This window comes from Pimephales promelas, chromosome 19, assembly GCF_988280905.1.
Source record: "Pimephales promelas chromosome 19, fPimPro1.hap1.1, whole genome shotgun sequence".
In the NCBI taxonomy this organism is placed as follows: domain Eukaryota; kingdom Metazoa; phylum Chordata; class Actinopteri; order Cypriniformes; family Leuciscidae; genus Pimephales; species Pimephales promelas.
Window position 1 is genome coordinate 5249978 of NC_142787.1, and position 23691 is coordinate 5273668.

The following is a 23691-nucleotide window of genomic DNA, read 5'->3' on the forward strand; positions in this document are numbered from 1 at the left end:
GCGCGGTTGGTGGGTGTACAGTGTGTCAAGATTCCAAAGGGTTGACTCTGGGCAGTGCTGGATACAGGCTTCCTTGGAAAAATCGTTGGAGTGTGGAGATCGCCCATTCGAGTTGCTGGGTCAGATTGATCGTTTGTGGGAAGACTGCTGGACCGAGCTAGGGCTGGATCTGTGCTGTGGAAGGAGAGAGGAAAGATAAGTGAATTGTTTTCATCTTATGAACATTTGAACCACTTGAAGAGGATACAGTGAATGTGGATCTGACTGTTGGAGGAGCTATGTGTTTCAGAGTGTGATGAGGAGGATTTAAAAGTGAAAACCCTGTAAACGAGCGCAACGGACGGAGTGGGGCCTCTGTCCAACCCTATCGTGTGAGTGAATTGCAGTGCTTTTGCCTTATTAATACACATTGATTTTTGGCTGTGGAATTGAAGTGAACACGAGTGTGATGTGTCTTTGCTGAGAAGTAGCCTTATCCATGCTTACACGTTCGTGGAAGGTTATTATATCTGCCCCCGTCAGAAGCCCAGAGTGATACAGTGAACTGAAGAGAGAGTACTGTGTACTGTGAATGTCCTCACTTGTTCTATTCACTGTTTGAGCCCAGAAGCACACAGCATCGCTGGTAAAGTAATCGTCTAACCCACTGTCGCCCTACTGTGAACTGAGGAGAGAGTACTTTGTACTGTGAAGATCCCCACCTGTTCTACTTGCTGTTTGAGCCCAGAAGCACACAGCATCGCTGGTAAAGTAACATTATGACTCACTGTCTCCCTATTGTGAACTGAAGAGAGAGTACTGTGTACTGTGAATGTCCTCACCTGTTCTACTTACTGTTTGAGCCCAGAAGTATACAGCAATGCTGATAAAGTAATCGTTTAACCCACTGTCGCCCTACTGTGAACTGAAGAGAGAGAGAGTACCCTGTACTGTGAAGAATCCTTACCTGCCATACTTATTGTATGAGTCCGGAAGTCTGCAGCACCGCTGGGGGGAAAAGTAAGCTTTTAATCCACTGCTTCATTACCGTGCACCAACGAGAGTACCCTGTACTGTGAAGAATCCTTACCTGCCATACTTGTTGTATGAGTCCGGAAGTCTACAGCACCGCTGGGGGAAAAGTAAGCTTTTAATCCACTGCTTCATTACCGTGCACCAACGAGAGTACCCTGTACTGTGAAGAATCCTTACCTGCCATACTTATTGTATGAGTCCGGAAGTCTGCAGTACTGCTGGGGGAAAAGTAAGCTTTTAATCCACTGTTCACTACTGTGCACCAACGAGAGTACCCTGTACTGTGAAGAATCCTTACCTGCCATACTTACTGTATGAGTCCGGAAGTCTGCAGTACCGCTGGGGGAAAAGTAAGCTTTTAATCCACTGTTCACTACTGTGCACCAATGAGAGTACCCTGTACTGTAAAGAATCCTTACCTGCCATACTTACTGTATGAGTCCGGAAGTCTGCAGCACCGCTGAGAGTATCTTAAACTGTGAGAAACCCTTGGTTTAATAAAGATTGTTACTCCTTTGAAACTTGTCTCTGTCTCCGGGTCCTCTGTTGTGTGCCTGTGGTGTCGGCTCCTCACGGTGGTGACTCAGTTAGAGGGGGGGTGGTTGGTCACCCGAGCGTTCCTCCCCTCGACCTGTGACATGATGTCATCAAAATCATTGATTCATATTGGCGGAAGTGAGAGACTGTAAGTTTGAATGCTTGAATCTTCAAGCAAAAGTGAATTGTGTCATTGTTTTGGAGCACACTAGCTTATAGATAACAGTAAGGCTAACATATTCATAAAGTCATGCGGAATTTAAGCAGCAAAACTGTTTTCAACTTTGACAATTATACGTCATCACCTTCATTTATATACATTTAACAATATAGATTGTTTCAAAGCAGCTTTACAGTGATAATAGGAAATACAAGTAGCTCTAGAATAAAGTTATTGTCCAGCTAAAGCTACAGTAGTATTGATTGATTCATTTTCATTGCAAAGATCCTTGGTTATTAACTTAGGGGACACTAACACTAATTAAGAATAATAATAGTTAAGAATAATTGATAATGATTAAGCTCCAAATTTTGGAATGATGCAACATCATGCAATACAAAAAGAGAAAAAAATTTAAGTTTAGAATCTAAAAAAGAAAAAGTTAAAGTTTAACTCAAGCAACTTTTTAGAAAAAGTAGTGGTCATATTTTAGGGACCAATTCTCACTATTAACTAACTATTGACAATGAATTTTGCCTCATTAAACGTCTAATTACTGCTTATTAATAATTAGTAAGTAGTAGTTGTTAAGTTTAGGTATTGGGTAAGATTAAGGGACAATATGGTCATTAAGAATAAAGCACTAATATGTACTTCATACGTACTAATAAACATCAAATATCCTAGTAATATATGCAAAATAAGCAACTAGTGAGAATTGGACCCTAAACTAAAGTGTTACCAAAGTAGTTATCTACATCTCAGTTAGGAAAACTGAACAAGTCAATGAATTCAATCTACAACAGAACTGTAATTAACATAACCAAAGTTAAAAACTTTGAAAACAGTGCAGGGTGCACGTCATTTTTTGTATGATTTCTGTTCTGTCAGTGTATGTTTCATAATTTCATATGAGTGTAGGTGATCTTATTTTAGTTTTTACTACGTTTCATTGATTTACTGTAGGTCTAAATCTTTATACTTACAGAAAAATGTCTAAGTGAACCCACAAAGTCATTACACATGGCATTTGTAATAGTATTGGTTTCAGATGAAATGCATATTGACGTTCATTACAGGTGATGCATAAGCAAATTAGAAACACACCTGCTTGTCTCCTTCAACCATCATTATTTGATGAAACCATTAGGTCTCAATTTCCAGCTCTCCTGTTGTGCACAAGATCCCCTTCTCAATAATTCATCAGGACTATGGAAAGCAGCTGGACTGCCCCATCCTTTCCTCAATACTTATCTTCCACAGTTCTTCCTCCTGTTCTTTACAAGACCATTGGGATTTTCACATGAGAGAGACTATGGAGGAGCTCCACGAGCAACCAGGCACCTTGACTGAGGGCAAGCCCAAAAAGGTGAGGTTCAAGCTGGCCTCGTCGTACAGCGGCCGGGTCCTGAAGCACGTGTATGAAGACGGACAGGAGCTGGATAGTCCAGAGGAGCAGTACCCTCACAGCTTCATGCACTCCAAGATGGAGATGGGACATCTGTGTGGCTTAGAAGACATGCAGGACCAGAGTTTCTTTCCTCCGACAGGCCTGATTGCCCAGAGGATAAACGTCTATCGAGGAGTGAAGGGATACAATTCCCTGGCCTGTGGAGATCTTCCACAGGATAATAAAGTAAGAACACCCTGCTCTAAAAAAGACATTTACTTTACTTTATTTGAAGGTGACCTATACTGTAGATACACATGGTACATAGTAATAGCAGTAAATCATGCATAATCACAAGTTACTGACCCTAAACCAAACCCTAACCCTGAATGAATGTAATCAATTAATATTACTCAGTATTATTTGTGTAATTGCACTGTAAGTACTATAACCTTAAAAATAAAACTTTTTTAAAATAAAAAAAATTCACTTAGCTATTTTGAAGTAAATAAATTCCAGCAAGATGCTGTCCTGGTGTCATAATAAAGAAAAAACATAAAATATAATTCAATTATTTAAAAGAAAACCTTACTCTGTTTGCCATAATCTTATATTCAAATAGCATTAACTATGATAGTAAAAATGTCCTCACAGCTTGAGCTTATATTATATATTGCTTGTTATTGCTTGAAACACGTGGTTTGTTGCGCAAATAGTTTGACCATTTACTGCATTTGGTTATTCTTCTCGTTATTTCCATATAGTGTCAAATGAATCAGAAGTCTTACACATTCACACAAATAGCTTATTTAGAACGTCGGTTAGAAAAACTTTATTTTCATTCGTACTGATTCACTGTAGTGTGACGGTAACCAGTTTAAGGTGCAGTATGTAATATTGACAGCTAGCAGTTGAGATGGTTTCTGTAGTCCAGATTCATAATATTGGAGAGAGATGTTTGTTTGCTTCATAGACAGAGTCTGGAATGGCATAATAGAGAAGTGTTTTCTCTCTCGCTAGGGGGCGCTTGTCTGAAGTTCAAAATCATTGGTTAGTCGTAAGCCAATCAGATACATTTATTTATGACGTATGTTATGCGCCGACACAGCCGCATCGAACTACAGACAACATGCATCGAACTCAAATCTATGATCGAACTTCCACTGTAAACCTGGTGTAAACACTTGATGATGCGAGCGAAATACCTTTTGCAGATTGTGCGAAGTTAATCTACGCATCCACGGTACAGTCACGGCTTCGAAACATATTTTTGCCAGAGTGAGACAAGAAAATATTTGTAGCCAACTCTCAAACTTAAGATTAGATCTTTTAAAGACAGCTCTTTGTTCCTCTAGCCTGGCTCTGCTACTTCACTTTGCTTCGTAGACAGACGTAACTAACGGTAACAATTGATAAATTAAACTTTTCCCAAAACCAGTCAGGAGTAGGGCCACAACATCACCTCCATTTAAAAGGGTTATCAAACACTCTTCTTGTTCTGTTTGCAGTGGACGGGATCACAAATCAAAACAAAAATAGACATTCTGATATGGTACGCAAATTTCAAAGAATAACTGGCTGTAGTATTGTTTTGTTGAAACAATAGGGGTGTAACGGTACATGTATTCGTATTGAACCGTTTCGGTTCGAGGCTTCCGGTTCGGTACGCATACAAACCGAACGATTGCTTGGACCATTTTTCCTGCCGGCAAAATTCGTGCTGACGCGGCCAACACAACGTTGCGCAACATTCAAATGGCAAGCGTAATGAAAGCAGAACGAAACTGCGCTCCTCGTTATGTGCTTCACGGATCGTTTATCAGTTCGGACCAGCAACATCTGTGCAGCGCGAGCCGATCTCGATCAAGCAACACTGTTACTACACAGCGCTAAGAGATCCGGTAAAGAAAACATTTGAATTCGCCACTGAGGTAATAACATCGCTGCGAGATGCATTCACATTTCTCCGTTATTAACCGTAGATCTCTATTAGATCAAACAGCGCTGTCATGGAAACCAGGAGAAACATTGTGCCGTGAACGAACTAGTACTTTACGTCCACAGACCAGCAACATTCACCATGGATTTAATATAGTAACACTAACTGGAACCAGTTTGGCTGGAATGGTGAAATGCTTTCAAGTACTTCACACATCTTTTTCCAGCACTTCAAAATTCAAATATTATATAAATAAATATATATTTAAATGTTATTTTTAATGTGATGACCAAAACATTATTTGTTCATCCTTCAAAGATGACCCCCATTTATAAACCTAAAAGTTTCAAGATCTAGGAAAACTCACACTTATTTAAAAATATTTTTTCTTTAAACAAATAGGACATTTCTCTGGCATTTCTTTCTTTTTGCTGTATCGAAAACGTACCGAACCGTGACTTTAAAACCGAGGTACGTACCGAACCGTGATTTTTGTGTACCGTTACACCCCTATGAAACAAGTATTTGAACTTAGCAGTTAGCATGTTTCCTCAATCTCGGCAAACACACTATCAGAATCAGAATCAGAAAGATATTTATTGCTAACTCAGTATGTTTGCACACTCAAGTATTTTATTTTGGTGACAGAAGAAGCGTCCAACGGAGACAACAACAGTACACAGACAGTAAAATAGTAAAAAAAAAAAAAGATATGTGAATAAGATAAATATACACATATGAATAAAAAATAAATAATAATAAAAAATGGTAAAGGTGTGCTATAAAAAATGATATACAGCACCTTTAAGAGTACCCTAATGAAATGAGTTGAAAGAATGTGAGGAAATGCTCTTCACTAATGTTATCATTGCTTTCAAATTAGACCTTTATAATTTCAGTCTCTGCTTTTTTAACCCTATTACTGTGTAATTTAACAGTTTCTTTAAAATTGACAAATGCTTTCCTTGCAATGCCATTCCAGCCCATATTATCTATTAATTATATTTCCCACTTTATGGATCATAATGATGAAAATCACCATGTTTCATTCATATGGGACATTCTTTAAATCTTGCAACAGTAACTAAGCTGGCCAACTAAGTTTAGAAAAAGGTCAATTGTTGTAGGCGAAACACAATGTGTGTTTTGTAAGGGTTCCTTATTGTCCTCCTCATTACGTTTAGCTAGTTTGATTCTGGCTAAAAAATGAATGCTGTAAAACATTTCCTGCCACTCAGTTTTTATGCCACAGTGTTACTAATTCATAGTTCCCAGATCCAATAATAGACCCAGACTCCAACACAGCTCCTAAACATAGGCATGCAATTACATCCCCTCCACACAGATATTCTCAGCTTTCCATGAGATCGCTTTTGTTTCTCTGCCTCAAATCTGAAAAAGAAAAGAACATCATTCAAACACACAAACCTAAACAATGTGGATCCTTAAGTAAGATTGAAAGCTATTTGCTTTTTCCATAGCTCTATAAAGCTTACATTTTCATTAAAATGTCACCTGTGACATTCTGTTGAAAGACCAAACTGCCAAAGATCTTCTCTTGCATATCAACAACATGTCAAAACTGACAGGATCTTTATCATATTTTTCATCACAAGATCCCTGATCCCCAACATTTAATCTAGTCAATGGCACACAATTTTTAAAAACCAGCCATGGTACAGTTGGCAGTGCATATTCTCATGACGCATAAAGGGCATTTAGCTCTTGGGGATGCAGGTTTCAGTCTGGCCTCCGTCATTTTTCTAATCCTATTCCCCATCTCTCTCCCAGTGGTTTCCCTTTTCTCTTGAATTGACTTTAAAAAGTCTATTAAAGCAGGGTTGCCAACTCTCACGCATCTGGCGTGACACTCACGCATTCAGCCTCAATCTCACGGTCTCACGCTCAACATAGAAATCTCACGCTAAATTAGACATTCTTCTGGGCTGTATTTTTTTTTGTATTAGCTACTATAAGCAAGTTCAGGCTCTTAACTACTGACTGGACGCAGAGAAAAATCGCGGAAAAAGATGACACCGACAGACTACAGAGAAGTTTACTCCTGATATGGAGCGTTTTGGCGCTTTTAAATGTGACAGAACGCAGTAGCGCGTCAGTTCAAACGGCACGTGATACAGTTGCCTAGGCTACAACATCCACAGGACACGAGCAAAATACTGTATCTGGTAATCTCCCGCTTTATATTAACAAACTGTCAACACGGGCTTTTGCGATGCACAGAGAGACGCTGCGCTGCCTATGACCTTGAACGTGAGTTGAGAGCGTACATTTGCACTACGTGCCTGTCTTTTTAGCAAAAAAGATATCTTTCACTAAATATCTACAGTGGCGTAGGGCGAGGGCGTGAGGTGCTGATAGCAAACTTTGACGCGTTCGACCCGAGTTCGAATCCGGCTTTACTCTCTCTTCTCATCTGGTGTTTTCTCCAAAATAAAAGCTCAAGGGTTTATTTCTTGCAAGTGAAGAAATTAGGACAAAACTATTGTAATTTTCCTATACAATAGTGTAAGTAAAATATACTTTTGAAATATTCATTTTCATTTATACAGCAGCCTACATTTATAGACTAGGCCTATATGGATTTTACGTAATAGGAATAATTATATAAATCATTATTACATTATTATAATAATCGTTTATTGCATCCTAAAAGAGACTGAGACTTTATATCATAAAGTCTTTATATCATAACTAAAAAGATGTTTGATCACTCTTTAATGTCCAGGTACAAGTCGAGGCTTTTGCTTTGTTGAATGTCACAGTTCATGATTTGAAGCCGGTTAAAACTCTTAATTTTGAGCTCTCAAAGTGCACCAGATTGATGCATTTAACCTTAAAATGTACAAAATTTTCTTCCGGGGGAGCATGCCCCCGAACCCCCCTAGAAGGACAGAGGTCTCAATATAGTTTTAATAAATCAAATGGGAAAGAACAATAATTTATGAACTTTACTCCCAACTGTTTTTTTAATCAGTAAAAACTGTTAGTCTAATGCCAAATTAAAATTGGACAAACTATACATTGTGCCCTACAAGATCTTGTGATCCCCCCCCCCCCCCCCACAAAAAAAAAAAAATCTCACTCCAAGCAAAACTCAAAAGTTGGCAACCCTGTTAAAGTCAAATAGATCCAGAGTAAAACATAGCTGCAAGCAGCAATTAACAGGGTCAAGCACAAAAAAGAACAATGCAAGTGTGGCTGGGAGCTTCAGAAACACTGCAGCAATAAGTAATTAAAGACACATTTAGATTTTAGTCAAAATGGCTGAAAAATCACAAATCCATTCACTGTATGATTGGCTTGCTTTTTACTTTAGACCAATAGGTGTCAATATGCCAAAGCATTGTATCATTACAGCTCCAGAATCAGCCAAATGTGTTGATGCGTTATAGAGAGCCGAAGTGATGACGTCACTTTGTAGGACAACTCGCATGGGTTCCCTCGATCGAAAAGCTATGCATTTTCCCCATCGACTTTTGGAGAATCGCAAAAAATAAGATCTGTGTTCAACAAAGAGTTGTGACCCTTACACGTTTTGTCTATCAGGATAATCTTTACAACTTAATCCAAAATTTATACATTTTGAAGCCTATATAAAGTTTTAAAAAACACAATCGGACACAACAAAGTTTAAAAAACCACAAGCAGGTTACAACTGGTGTGTTTTATGTCATAGATCAAAACGTGAAAATATTTAGAGGCTAGTTAACCACAGACCTTATTTCAGGCGATTTAGCAAAAACCCATTCAAAAAACCCATAGACTTTAGAGCGAGGGAACCGGAAGTGCTAAAATGCTAACTCACTTCCGCGTTTTGGTCTACTATGTGACGCCATAACTTCGACACTCTATTGTAGAATGGTTTTGGTCAATAAAAAAGCTTTTAATAACTTTTTGCAGGCATTTTCTGATCTGAAAATTGGACCAACGGTCAAGGAGGACTGAAAAAAAACCAACATGGCGGATGGTATCATTGTTTTCTATAAGACACAAGGACTCTATTATAAAGAACAGATTTATTAAAATAGTCTTTTGACCAGATGGTGGTGCTGTTCTAAAAAGTTGGGGGAACAATGTTAATACCATGGTAGTTGGTACTGAATGATATTCCATTTTTAAATGATACGTCATTTCAAACACTCTAATGGTAGTACTATGGTACATACTCAAAGAAATTATTGTAGTATCATGGTACTTTTTCGAATCTTCTGCTTAGTGATTCTGCGTTTGTTTTTACAGGCACCCGTATTAGATTTTGGAAAGATTATTATCTACACCAGCAACCTGAAGATTATCCGAGCTCCTCAGAGAAAGGGAGAGTCTGGAAGGAGTCCTCACCGCAGTCATGACCGAAAAGAGAGTTCACCTGGACGGGAGACCAGAAGCAAAGGGAGACGTAGAACAGCACGTTCCCATGCAGAGGAACCAGATGTAATGACTGAACAAAAGGTATCCACTGTCTGAAGTTTAGTAGACTGTTAGTAACTTGCCCAACTTAAAGTCAACTTATTCTTCTAAAGGTCGTTGCACACTGAGTCCGAAATTTTCGTATATGCCTTTTTTCGTGATTATGAATTGTCAAAGGGGTGGTTGATTCCGATTTCACTTTTTTCATTTTAAAAAGTGTGTAATGTTGCTGTTGGTGCATGAACAGTATCTGCAAAGTTGCAGCGCTGAAAGTTTAGTCTAAGCAGAGATATCGTCTTTTAAAAATCAGGAAGTACAGTATGTTGCCTACAAAAACGACTCGATTGGGACTACAGCTGGTCAGTGGTGGAAAGAGTACTGAAAATGTAGTGAGAGTAGAGTAAAAGTACCTGTCCTAAATACTACTCAAAGTAGGAGTAAAAAGTAGCCCTTTTAAAAGTACTCAAGAGTAGTGAGTAGTGAGTATTGTGCTATGAATGTTAGTCCACCGTATACCCTGCAAAACTGAAAAATGTTGCTTACTCTTATCACAGATTCATATAAAAAAGAAAAAAAAGAAACAATATTTCAATATTTCTCCAACAGTTTTATTTTTGACTGCTACCTCTAAAAATACAGCCAAGTTCAAGGTTCAATGTTCAAGGTTTATGTTTATTGTCATTCCACTACATGTGAGGACATACAGTGGGACGAAATGTCGTGCCTCACAGGACCACGATGCTACATAAATACAAACATACAAAGATATAACAGAAATAAACATTGACAAGCAACTTTACAAAAGTGCACGAGAAAGTACAAAAATATAATTGCGGAGTATGTTTTTATACATACAGCAGTGTTAAAAAGTGAGCAGTGCGTCATTTGTAAAGTGTCTTAGAGTATTTTGAGATCAATCCAAGTTCAGGGCCCTCACGGCCTGGGGGAAAAAAGCTATTGAGCAATCTGGTGGAGCGGGCTCTGATGCTCCGATACCGTCTTCCTGATGGTAGAAGCTGGAAGAGACTGTGGGAGGGGTGGGTGGAGTCCTTAATCAGTCCCTCCAGGATTTCACGATTTTTTTTTGTGATTTTTGCGATCAAAATGACTGATTTTGTGGTGGTAATTTCCAAAAATTTGTGAAAAAATTTGCGATTTATATATAACATTTACCATAATAGTATTCAGTCCTTCCAGAAAAACAGAAGAGTTTTTTTGTGATTGTTGCGGGCAAAAATTGATGGATTACGCGGTAAACTACTGGCAGCTGTGGTTGCCAGCATCATACCGTAAATTCATGCAATTTTATGCAATGAAATTGCAGGAATTTGCAAAAATTGAGGGAATATGCAAAAATTGCAGTTTGATGAAAAAGAGAAAAAAAAAGTGATTCCCCCAACACCCTGTTCTCACTAGGCTAATGTAAGAGTCTTTTCTTATTACTTCCTTTGATAAGCAAGCATACTACATCATAGAAAGTGCTGGGAATATTTAATTTCTCATCTTGTTTTATTTCAAACTGTAACGAGTGTAAATAAGGTGTGGCCCCTTTAAGAGCTGCGCACTCCTGTTGAACTCTCTGCAGTGTTATATTATATGTGCGCCTCGAACACCCCATGTGTGCGGGTAATTTCTGTTTGATGCTACTTCCTTTATCTTATGATGTTTATTAAGTAACGATGTGACAGTAGAACGTGTGACAGACAGTTATACGAGTTCGATTTGTGAGATGTCAATCGCCTCCGTGAGTCTGTCTGGCGTCGCGTAATTGCGTCACTTCATAACGTTCCCATGGAAACAGGGGGAATGGCTGCTCTTGTGTGAAGCAAACGCAACATTTTTCAACTTTCTGCTAAGATACACGTGACTTTTTTTGCAACGAAAATGCGAGGATTATGAAATTATGCAAACCCCGCATATTTTGCACAGAAATCGGCAATTTATGCGGCGAAAGTGCGGCGTATTTGAAAAAACGCGGCCCCCGCATAAATATGCGGACTTTGGCTGATTTTGCATTGAATTCAGCGATCGCATAATCGCGTTTTTCTGGAGGGACTGCTTAATGATACTGTTGGTTTTACTTGAGCATCGTGTAAGGAAAATGTCTAGGATGGAAGGGAGAGGGGCTCCGATGATCTTTGCAGCTGTATTCACTGTCCGCTGGAGGGTCTTGCGGTCAGCAGCACTGCAGTTCCCGTACCAAACAGTGATGCAGTTAGTCAGCACACTCTCAATGGTGCCCCTGTAGAATGTGGTGAGAATAGGTGAAGGGAGGCTTGCTTTTTTCAGCCGGCGGAAAAAGTGTAGGCGCTGATGTGCCTTTTTGGATAGTGACATGGAGTTGGTGTTCCAAGTGAGGTCTTCTGTGATATGCACCCCCAGAAATTTAGTGCAGCTGACTCTCTCCACAGTCGAGCTGTCGATGAGTAATATATGAGAAAGCAACCAATAATCTGGAAACATTTGACAAACATTCTGTAGAGGTTTTCTTGCAGGTTAAATGAAATTGAAGGTTGCAAAGTGTTGTACATTAACAATTTTACAAAAAAAGGTGAGCCAGTAGCACAAATTACATTAATAAGTCAATATAACATGTAATAACTGACAAAGTCTCTTAACATGAACGCAGACTTGCAGCGATTTTAAAGTAGGGCTCAACAATGAGCTTACATTTTGAATTTGTTGTTCAGTTTTACAAGGAGCCGATTTTCAAAATTTGTACTATCCAGCAGTGGCGGCTGGTGAAAAATATTGGAGGGGGGGCTGAATAACAGGGGCGTCTGGGGGTCCCCCCCCAGAAAATTTTGAATTTAGTAGATGTGATTTCCTGCATTCTGGTGCATTTTAGGCCTTAGGCCATGCCCTTACCTATATCAATAAAATAACTTAAACCAGTCAATACCAATGGTCAAATAATACAATAATAATAATAACAGTTTGACAGTTAATGATAATGAACAAGTTGCATGTTTATTATGCTCTGTGTGCTGACAGAAAAAGTGCAAATGCTTAATATTGATAAATTATAATATAGGTAATACAACAATCTAGTTTAATCAACCCCCAGCTGTAGACTACATATTTTTGACAAATTGACAATTGGATAATGGATAACAATGTGTTGATACTAGAGAAAGAGAGAGAGAAAAGGCTCTGAAAGAGAGGGTGGGACAACATTCTTAAGGGTAACACCCAAGTATGAGAAGAAAGTTGATTTTAACTAGTATGAAACACAGTAATCTAGCTCAGAACTTAAAAACATCAAAAAACAAAGCAAACACACAGGTATTAATATTCCTATAACTATTTTAATATCAAACGTGTGTGAAACAGTGTTTATGTGTGTGTGAGTGACAGAGACAGACAGGTCAATTCCCACGACTAACTTTACATTATTTCCACTCGACGTCACTGGCGCTGCCATTCTGCTCTCATCTGAGGTAAAAAAATGTCCCGTGGTGCGCGTGCACGGTGCACTCCCCTAATCTGATACTGTGGGCGATATTTTCAGCGCCCCCAAACCATAAAATTTGACGACGCTGATTGGCGAAATATAAACTTTTTTGCATAGCAACCGGGGAACCATTGGCTTAAATTCCAGCACTGTGGGGCTGAGCGAACTGGCGCCCTGAGAAGACAGCCTATTGGCTATACTACTACACCAACATGATAAAAGTAACGAAAGTGAATGCAAATATCATTCTGGTGAGTTCAAAACACTTTTCAAAGTAAACCCATTATTAGCATATAATTAACACAGATTATTTTTCAAAATGATAAATTATAATATATATTAAAAAAACAGACAGACAGGTCGGAGGGAGGGCGGCGCCCCAGCGCCCTCTATGGGCGAGCCGCCCCTGCTATCCAGCCTTGCTCGTCTTGGTGTAAACAGCTGCCCAGCACAACTAAAAAGGCCCTCACATGCTGCAGAGGCAGGCAAGGGTGTGTTCAGATTAAGGCTTAACTTTTTCACCAAAGGAAATGAGTGAAGCAGTTCCATCTCTTCTGAGGCACAAGCCAAGTATCCATCCAAGTCAGATGCTCTTGTGGATGGAACAGTCTTAATGGAAGAAATGAAGTCATCCTCGTCAGAGACATGCTGCGATTCGTTTTCCCGGGTGTCCTTCGTGGCAGGATGTAATCCTTTCCTATGATATACACATAATGCAGAAATTAGTGATGATTGTGATAATGCTGATAGACAAACTATGTGGTCTGGACCAAGTATTGGGGTTGTCATGAAAATTAAAGCTGTTCACTTGCTACATAAGCACTGCAGCATTTAACCCTATAACCCTTGTCTTTTCTAACATAGTTTCAAAATGTGACCGTGCAAGGTTAGGCAAGTAAATAAACATTGAACCAATAATTTTACTCCACACAAACTTTTTCCATATGCAGTAGTGCAACAGTAACAAGTGGGATTTTAAGCGAAATGCACCCATGAGTCTAAACTGATATTAAAAAACAAAAACCTGCATGTGTTCATGCTTTAATAAATAGTATAATATCAATTTAATCAGGTAATCTGTACTGTAATACAAAATATCTTACCTGCTTTTATGATGTGGGCCTTGTCCGTCCATGACGTTTTGAATTTGGGAAGAAGAACTGCAGCACTGATGAGTTCTGGATCTTCCATGAATAAGCATGAATAAGCCAGGGAATGACATACCTTGACTGAAGCCTCCATCTTTTTGAGCTTCTTGAGAATCAAGAAGATAAATTGTGGGAAGCAGCCACCCCATCTGAGTGTTTGTTTCTGACTGAAGGATGTTCAAGGCCATGGATACAGGCTTCATCACAATGCAGTATTCAGAGAGGTAAGAAACTTCAGCAGGATTCAGCCTTTTTAATCAATAAATAAGTCAAAATCAAAACGCGAATAGTTCACTTAAGATTTAAAATTGTCATTTACACACCCTCAAGTTGTTTCAAACCTGTAAGAAGTTCTTTCTTCTGCTGAACACAAAGGAAGCTATTTTGAAGAATGTTGGTAACAAACCACACAGTTGATAGACCATATTGACAGTATTTTTTTTTTCCAACCAATTGAAGTCAATAGGGTCCAACAACTTTTTGGTAACCGAATACTGACATTCTTCAAAATATCTTATTTTATGTTCAACAGAAGACAGACATTAATACAGGTTTGAAACAACATAAGGGAGTGGGACAGCTTTAGTTAGGTGAACGATTCCTTTACTGTTCCAATTAGAACAAAGTGAGGTTGAACAAACAGACTTAGATTTTAATTTTGAAAGCTGCACATACATTTCGTAGGGATGCTTCTGCTTCTCTGCAGCATTGTACACCGAATTCCAATGTGTGTGGTTGGGCTGAATGAACTGCAGCTTACATTCTTCGTGCACAATCTCAGCACTGATGGCAGACCGGCCGGCTGGTTTTATTGTATAATGCCTGGCATTTTGCAAATGTTGAACGGGAAAGCTTCTCAAATGTCTCACTGCTGTCCTCTGCCTTGGAAGCATCCACAGTAGCCACCAAATTAAGGAGACGACACGCACAGTGCTGATGCTTGGGTAGATGATACTCCAACCCACTGTTAGTGTTTAAAAATGAACAGGTGTCCTGAACATCAAATCCTTCTGCATCATTCTCATCATCCAGTGTCACTGCCTCAGCACAATCAGCCTCAGCATCAATTAACTCTTGCTGACTCTGTTCACCATACACTCTAAAGGCTTTGATAAAATTTGATCCACTATCAGTTGTTGTTCTGACAATTTTTTCTGAGATACCATATTCCGTGTGGATGTCATCCAAGGTCCCTGCGAGCAAATCAAATGTATGTGAACCTTTCAAGCGTCTGAAGGCAATGGAAGCAGATCTTCTTTCCAGACTAGGTTCATCAATCCAGTGTGCTGTTAACCCAATGTAACTGCGTTGTCGTGCGGTCCAACAGTCAGTAGTGGTACCTATGTAGTTGACTTTTGCCATCTCAGCAATGATGTTTTTCTTTATCTTTGCGGCTGCTTCCTCAATTCTAAGCTTCACAGTTGGTCTGGACATAACACCAGTGTTGTGCAAGTTACTTCCAAACTGTAATAAATTAGGTATTACTTGTTACTGTTATTTAAAAGTAATTCATTACCTTACAATATTACTGTCTCAGAATTGTAATGCGTTACATTACTCATGTATTACTTTTGAGTTACTTTCACCAAAATAACTAAGTAGAACTTAACTTTTGGGCTGTAACGATATGCAATATGAAACCGAAATCGCGATTCGCCAGATCCACGAACCTACAGAATCGCGACAAACCTCTTCCAACTCCAGCGTTATTCTCCTTACCGTCCAGATCCAATGCTGCCTTATCTTTAAATTAGGCTATTAGTATTATTTGAAGTTAACATTATAAAATACGTAGACCTACACCACAAAACTAGTTGAGGATAAATTATTTAAAATTGGGGAAGTCCAGCATTATGGACATGATGACATTTGCAGTCAAAACTTGAAATAAAAATTCTCAGAAAATACATGTACTGAAACGTATATAGGCTACTTCCACAAAGGACTCCAGACATTAGACAAATATCAGTTCTGTGAGGCGCGTTTGCAACGTCACGTATTACGTAATTACGTTCAAAAGGTCACGGGCAACGTAGCCGAAAGTACAGAGTCAGTGTTTACAAGTTGAACGCATAGGTTAAACGTGCAAACTAACTCAAACACCGTTTACAAAAAAAGGAATTAAAAGGAAAAACAACGATGTCGGACGATTTTGATTCTGTACTTCCGGCTACGTCGCCCGTGACCTTTTTAACGTAATTACGTATTACGTGACGTTACAAACGCGCCTCAGAGAATAGAGCAAGGCTAGCATTTGTCCTTAGAAAAGTTAAATTTTTGGAATAAGTTTTGAAATAACCGATCGTTTCGCAAGATAAGACCCTTATTCATCGTCTGGTGTCGTTTAAAGACATTTGAAGCTGCATCTGAAACTGTTATCAATACTATCTTTTGGCCCTTGAACCATCCGGTTCCCATTGAAGTCCATTATATGGAGAAAAATCCTGGAATGTTTTCATCAAAAACCTAAATTTCTTTTCGACTGAGGAAAGAAAGACATGGACATCTTGGATGACATGGGGGTGAGTAAATTATCAGCAAAAGTTTTTTCAAAAGTGAACTAATCCTTTAAAGTTTTTCCGTATGCATGGCATCGCAAGCTCGTGCAGTGCATACCATTTGAGCGTGTATTAGAAAATATATAACGCATTCTCATCCTTTAATGTCATATAGAACGCTATATGCAAAAACGGCGCTAAACTACGCACATGGCACCCGTTATCGTTAATATAACTCGCGCTGTGAGGGCTAAGTTTAGGTGTGGGGTAGGGTCTGCGTGTCATATTCACGCTAAAGGATTTATGACGCCTTGGGTTTGCGTGTCATATTAACGATAAAGGGTGCCATGTGCGTAGTATAGCGAATAGTTTTTGCATATAGCGTTCTATATGACGTTAAAGGATGAGAACGGGCTGAAAATATACTGTAACATTCTGCAGTTTATTTTTAGTAATTGTTTAGGCAAGTTCATGATTTCAGTCATCATACAGTAACCAGCAACAACTATAAAGCGTGCGTGCCTTTACTCTAGACTGGTTGCTATCATGGTTGCTGTGATCGCGTCATCAAAACATCATGTAACGTTATTGTCCGGTAAAATTTATTCGATCTGTGTCGATCATCACAGTGCTTTTTTTTTTTTTTTGGTTGTCAAACATTCACACTCATGATAATACCATACAAACATGAGCAAAATTACGCATTATATGATGAATTTTATTATACAAAATTATACTTAACAACAGATATTCGAAACTTAGCATAACTAAGGCAAGGCTTAGGCAAGCAAAGTTGGCATGACATAATGATACAATTGCCCTTCTTTGTCTTCACTTGAAACAGCTCTTTCAGGTGTGGCCAAGGATGTTGAAGTGCTGAATTTGAGCTGTCACATGCTGAATCCACCACCACTCTTCCTCCCTCCGGCTCTTCCTCCATGATTAAAATAAATTGGCGCCAGGTGTCTCGAAGTCTGTTGATGCTGGTTTGAATGCAAGTTTTCCGCGCGCGATTTGATTTGACGGGAATCACGCATGGAGTCACATGACTTATAAAATAAACAAATATTAATATAAATGTAGCGACCGCAGGTTCAGGGAAAATAGCGCAGTAAAAGTACCGATACAGCACTTAAAATGTACTCAAGTAAAAGTAAAAGTACACTGTTTTTAAACTACTTAAAAAAGTACAATTCCTTAAAAAAAATAACGAAAAAAGGGCATGCGCATATTTCTGCGGCTCGTCGAGTGTGTTGTGTTCACCAGCTGTCAGGTCTTCTGTGTTCGGGCTTCCCACGGATGCTGTAGTTCCTCAACAATGGATACAATTTATGTTTGATTATGTTCCTGAAAATGACGATCGTAATTTAGCTCTCTGAGCTGCGCATTTTTTACAAAGACAGCTTCCAGAATCTCCACGAATTCAACACCGGATTCAACAAGAAACTGTTACTAAAACATGATGCAGTTCCAACTTTAAAACCAGAGGCAGCAGTTGTTGGACCACAACTTGTTCTTTAGGCTAAGACTTCATCATTTTACATGTATTTGCATGTGTAACTTCAGTCCTAATGTTTTACTTTTATCAAATGCCAGCGCTGGCTTTATAGCCACTATATGCTATTTCGTGTCTACGACAAACGCGTACTAACATTATGGACCTGAATTTGTTTATGTACTAATTTTATAAATGTATTTTTCATGTATATATACGTTGACATTATTTTCGATTTGATCAAGAATGTAAACCAATGCCAGCACTGTTTGTGTATGTAGTAGCTAGTCAGTTCGATGCTATTGTGTAAAACAAAAGTGTATTTGTTTTTAACACTAATTTTTGCGTATAAATTGCATGAAAAACACCCTGCGTGCTATAGAGACGCATTCAGTTTGATCGGGTTGGAAAAAACCCGATAACGTTTATTTTAATGTAAGACGAAAGTTTTGGAGGCAGTGTGCAAGCGTGATTGACATAACGTGAGGTTTTATTTATTTTTTAACGTGCAAAAATTTTGGATGCGAATTTCTGACTCAGTATGCAATGGTCTTATGCAACCATAACCTAACAGTCTACTAATACTCTAATGAGAGTTAACTGACATGTAGTTGCAAAGTTACTTACAGTTAGTATGTCCAAAGTGGACTATCGATATAAAGTGAAAAATAATTGTCTTTTATTTGCAAATATTGCTTTAAACTAAAAGTGCACATTAACTACAATTAAGCACAAGGCTTTTTCACAAGGCTTCATAGTTCACACAAAATGAACAATTCTTTACAAACCTGTGACTTTCAAAAAAGAAGGTATTTTGAAAAAGGCCTCAATAAAAATGCTATTGTTTGTGTTTTTTGCAGCAGAAGAAATTACGGTTACACTTTATTTTGATAGTCACTTTAGATGTTCTACTAATTATAAGTAACTTTTCAATTACATGTCAAGTAACTCTCATTAGAGTATTAGTATATCGTAGACTGTCAGGTTATTGTTAGGTGTTAGGCTGTGGGTTAGGATAATAAGTTTACTTGTAGTCGCCAAGTTACTTATAGTCAGTTGAATGTCTGTTGGGGGACAAAATGAATTGTCAGAAGATATTAAGCTGACACTCTACTAATACTATAATGACAGTTAGTTGACATGCAGTTGAAAAGTTACTTATAGTTAGTAGAATGTCTAAAGTGGACTATCGAAATAAAGTGTTACCGAAATTACATGCACATTAGAAATTGATGCACAAAATATACATATTTGTGTGAACTATACCTTTAAAACATAAAAGAGCAACAAGCTGCAAGCTTGTAATGTAGTGTGCACTTGGCTTTATTATTTTGCTTGCTTGTTTGCAGTTCGTTTACATGTTTTGTTTGTGCAGCAGGAATCGGGCTCATGTGGACAGTGTGGAGGTTCAGGTTGTGCGCCGTGCTCCCTCTGTCACGGAAGCAAACTGTCCATGCTGGCCAACCGCTTCAATGAGTCAATCAGAGAGCTGCGCTGTCCAGCGTGCAACCCCCACGGCCAAGAGCGGTGCCAGTCCTGCACTCACTAACACATCTACTGACGCCAAGCTGTGCCGGATGGAGATCAGACCCTTTGAGGTGTGAACCAATGTGCATTTTGGATTAGTGCGTAAATATAAGAGCTTGAGGGGGGGAGTGGGCTGGTGGAAAGAACTGCAATGAACCGCAAAATCCCATGCTACGCCACTGGATGCAAAATGTTCAGTTGTAATAATAGAGAGCCTAAGTCCCTCCCCTTCCGGTCGACCACCATGGGACCTTATTTCGGAAAAACATTGAATGGTAGTCAATGGCGAGTGACAACAAATATTTTGATCTCATTTGAATTGTGCCCTGAGTTACACATATGATGTTCGTCAATTTAAAATATACATTTTAAAGTAAAGAAAGTCGCAGTTTGATGTAAAACCGTTGAGGTATAAGCCTGTGAAAATACGTAATTACAAAGACTACAAACCCCAAAGGCGCACATTTTCTCTCAATGAATGAAGCTAACTTTACTGAGACTGTCTGTCATTGTTTCTACAGTCTTACGTTATAATCGTAACGTTACGCCGTCCTACCTGAGTGTTTTGTACGAGACTGCACACACACGAGCAGCGGATCTCGTTTCGCTTCCCGGGAGATGTAGTTCACAGAGCGATTTTCACATAAAACTAAATGTTACTCTTCTGTTGTATGACAAACGGCGACATTTTTGACTTTCAGAATTATCTTTTAAATCGACAAACATCATATGTGTAATTGAGGGCACAGTTCAGACGGAATAAAAAGATAAGTTGTCTCTCGCCATTGACTACCATTCATATTTTTTCCGAAATAAGGTCCCATGAGCCGAAAGCGGAGAGGCGGGACTTAGGCTCTCTATGTATTAATGACTTTTTTTATTAAGCTTTATTAACATTAACTACGATTGATAAATGCTTTAGAATAATTTATATTGTTGGGTCTATGTTAACTAATGAAGTGAACTTATGTTAATAAAGGGAACCTTGTTGTAGTGTTACCCAAACAAATCAATTTCCTCCATAAGTAAATAAATAAAAACAAACAGCAGAGTGACAGTTTGAAATGTCAAAAATGTCAATTTAGATTCAAAATATCTCATTGTGATCAAACAGTGGCTTTATTAATTGTCATTAATATCTGTCTAAAGTTCCTCTTATTAAAGGGATACTTCACCTCTGCAAAGATGGATGTGTATTTAAAATGGGTCATTTATGTAGAAGAAATGTGAAATTATTTTTGAATTTTGAGCTTTCTAGACTGAGAAAAGCCAGAAAATGTATTTGTGGCTTTTGTGGACGAAAGACAACAACTCCCAGAATGCACTTGCTTCGCTGACCTAGGAGGCCACGCCTACTGGTAACAGAGCGCGGTAGTTAAACAGCAAGTCTAGGCTACTAGTGAGTCTCCGTGATGAGTCTGCCCAAAAACGTGTTTCGAGTTCGCCCAAAATGTCCGGGATTCGGCTTTTGCGTTCTACAGTCGCCATTCATTATGTTATATGGTGAGCAGGACGAGTGAGGGCCGCGGGAGAAGGGCGCGAGGCCGGTGGCGTGATTACCGATGAGCGACACCTGTGAGACGCACCGGTCTCGTATCTCTCACGGAGGAGTGGGAATTTTCCTAAACGCACATCAACCGATCACTTGTTTAGCGTTCATGTAAACACTACATTCAGATTCAATCGGAATGAATTCAGTTAGATTGAAACAAAAGCTGTACATATAAACAATGAATGGTGACTGCAGAAAGCGAAAGCTGAATCCCGGACATCGACGGACGGACATGCCCGGGAAAAAGAGGATGGTAACCCCGACTACTCAGCTTTCTCCACAGAACAAGAGCCTGCTAGCTTAGCTTCCAAAAAAAGATGGCCGACACTATGTGTTCATTCTGTGAGTGAGACCGCCCTCTATGGGCGGGTTGAGAACATGCGGGACGGACTCATCTCAGGGGGATATGAGGGTGGTATCCTACTAATAAAAAGCCTAATGCTAAATTCTGAAGTATCCCTTTAAAAAATCACCCAAAACTACTTACTACTTACAAATGGTACAAAACATGTATTCATTACTTCGATGAGCTCATTGTTTCTGCCTTAAATTAAATAGATCTCTCTAAATTGTAATGTAGACATGCATTTTCTGTAAAGCTGCTTTGAAACAATATTTATTTTGAAAAGCACTATACATTAAATATAAAATGTGTGACTTGAATTGAAATGATTTGTCATGACCGCATGCAGGGCAGAATTGTTGGTTTGAATAGTTAGTATTGTTGAATAAAGGTCAACATTGCAAAAGATTGTTGACACTTTATTTACATGAAATTTACAATTAATTTAATTTTCAACAATAATATTGATCTCTCCTGCATTGACACCATTATATAAGAACTGAACTGAGCTGGGCGATGACATCACGGTTTTCTCCCCGGTTTTTTTTTTTCCTCACGTTTTTTTTTTCTAACTAAATTAATAACTTTTTACAACAAAAATGAAACATCCCTAATTAAGCTGGACTGTGACGCTATTTTCTTCTGGAAACAAACTTTGTTGCATTATTTTCCTGTTATCTCCGTAAAGCTGCTTTGAAACAATGTGTATTGTGACCTGACTTGCAATTAGCAGTGCCTAACTACACATATCTGTGATTTGTCATGCATAAACACTAGTTTAACTATTGTTGTGTCAGATCCCTTAGCATGCAACTAAAAATTAAAAGAACATACACAAATGTACATGACTCAAGCATTATTGTTATTGCTAAAATAGATCTTAAAGTTTTGAGCTTTGATTTTTTTCAGAGAGTTTTCAGAGAGTGCAGCACAAAGCCCTAATCAATAAAGGTTCTAGCCTTCAGTTTTGAAAGCAAAGGACATATTGGCAGATTTCACATCACTTCACTGAATACAATTATATAAGATCTTGCAGCATGAGCTTCTTTAATCCAGGGTTCTCAAGTTTGAGCAAAAGCTTGGAGTGAGATCACACGCGGTTAGGGGAGGAGCCATAATAAAGCCCCGCCCCACCCATCCCCGCCCCCAATTTTACCCATTGTTCATAATTAACCGGAACAAATTAAAATTATAACAATTAGTAAATCTGATAAATGACAGAGCAATTCATCACATCAAATATACTCTTTAATGCAGTATTACAAATATAGCTAACCAAAAATATAACAAATTGCTCCAAACAGTTTCAAAAAAATCTTTAAAAATTGCATTTTGATTTTTGAATGCGTCTTCTAGACGAATGATTTATTGTGTGGTGGGACATTGAGAACAAATGGACAGATTAGAGTGCACCACCTCTTCCACTGTCTCCTCCTCTGATCTGGCAACCTTTTTAGGGGGCTTACCCTTTGGTGCCCAAAATGACAAAATATCTTTCTGCTTTTTTCCTGACATCTTTGAAAAATACAAATGCAACATTATGACAATGATTAAATATTACCCAGAGCAATCTGCTGTAACACATCCTTAATGTAACTAGAAAGACTATTAATATTACAGTATAATATAATTTAAAATAAAATGAGTAAATCTTCATTCCTTTCCATACCCACTAACATTTCTCTTAGTTTCAGATAACGTAAGATAGCCAAACTGAGCCTGGTTGCAAAGTAGTTGTAGAGTTTTTGACAGCATCAATAATAATGTACGATGGGCTATATATTAAATGTTCTAGCCCAAAAATGTTAGACGAGCTTCTTCCAACTTACCTACTTCTCCATCACGACACATGTGTTCGCGCGATGTTGTTGGTTACCTAGTAACGAACGTACGGTGGCCGAGGATGTTCCGTCCATTTCCGTGTGTTCGCGCTACTGAATGACATGTCATTGTATAGATCAGTGGTGCACGCAGCGCGCATATATGTTGCCTAGTAACGAACGCAATCTGGCGGAGATACGCGCTGGCGGCAGGAAACTTCACTTTGTTTGCCTGCGCCTCGTATACAACGTTAAAAAAGCTTTCAGCCAGAACAACTTGGTTGGCATTGCCTTTCAGCGTGAGAAATACACAGTGTGGCGTGTGAGCGTGTGAACCGGTCGAAATGCGTGTGTCTCACGGCCAATGCGTGAGACTTGAGAACCCT

At 38.8% G+C, this 23691-nt stretch overlaps 1 protein-coding gene and 1 pseudogene across 1 annotated transcript; one reads left to right on the forward strand and one right to left on the reverse strand.

The window, feature by feature from the left end:
- The first annotated feature begins 3014 nt into the window (after window positions 1–3014).
- On the forward strand, window positions 3015–19612 carry grxcr2 (glutaredoxin and cysteine rich domain containing 2). The gene is made up of 3 exons (XM_039650205.2): window positions 3015–3347; window positions 9301–9510; window positions 19439–19612. The coding sequence occupies exons 1-3, from the start codon at window positions 3015–3017 to the stop codon at window positions 19610–19612; spliced, it is 717 nt and encodes a 238-aa protein (XP_039506139.2).
- On the reverse strand, window positions 10382–15432 carry LOC148970717 (uncharacterized; annotated as a pseudogene).
- Window positions 19613–23691: the final 4079 nt, after the last annotated feature.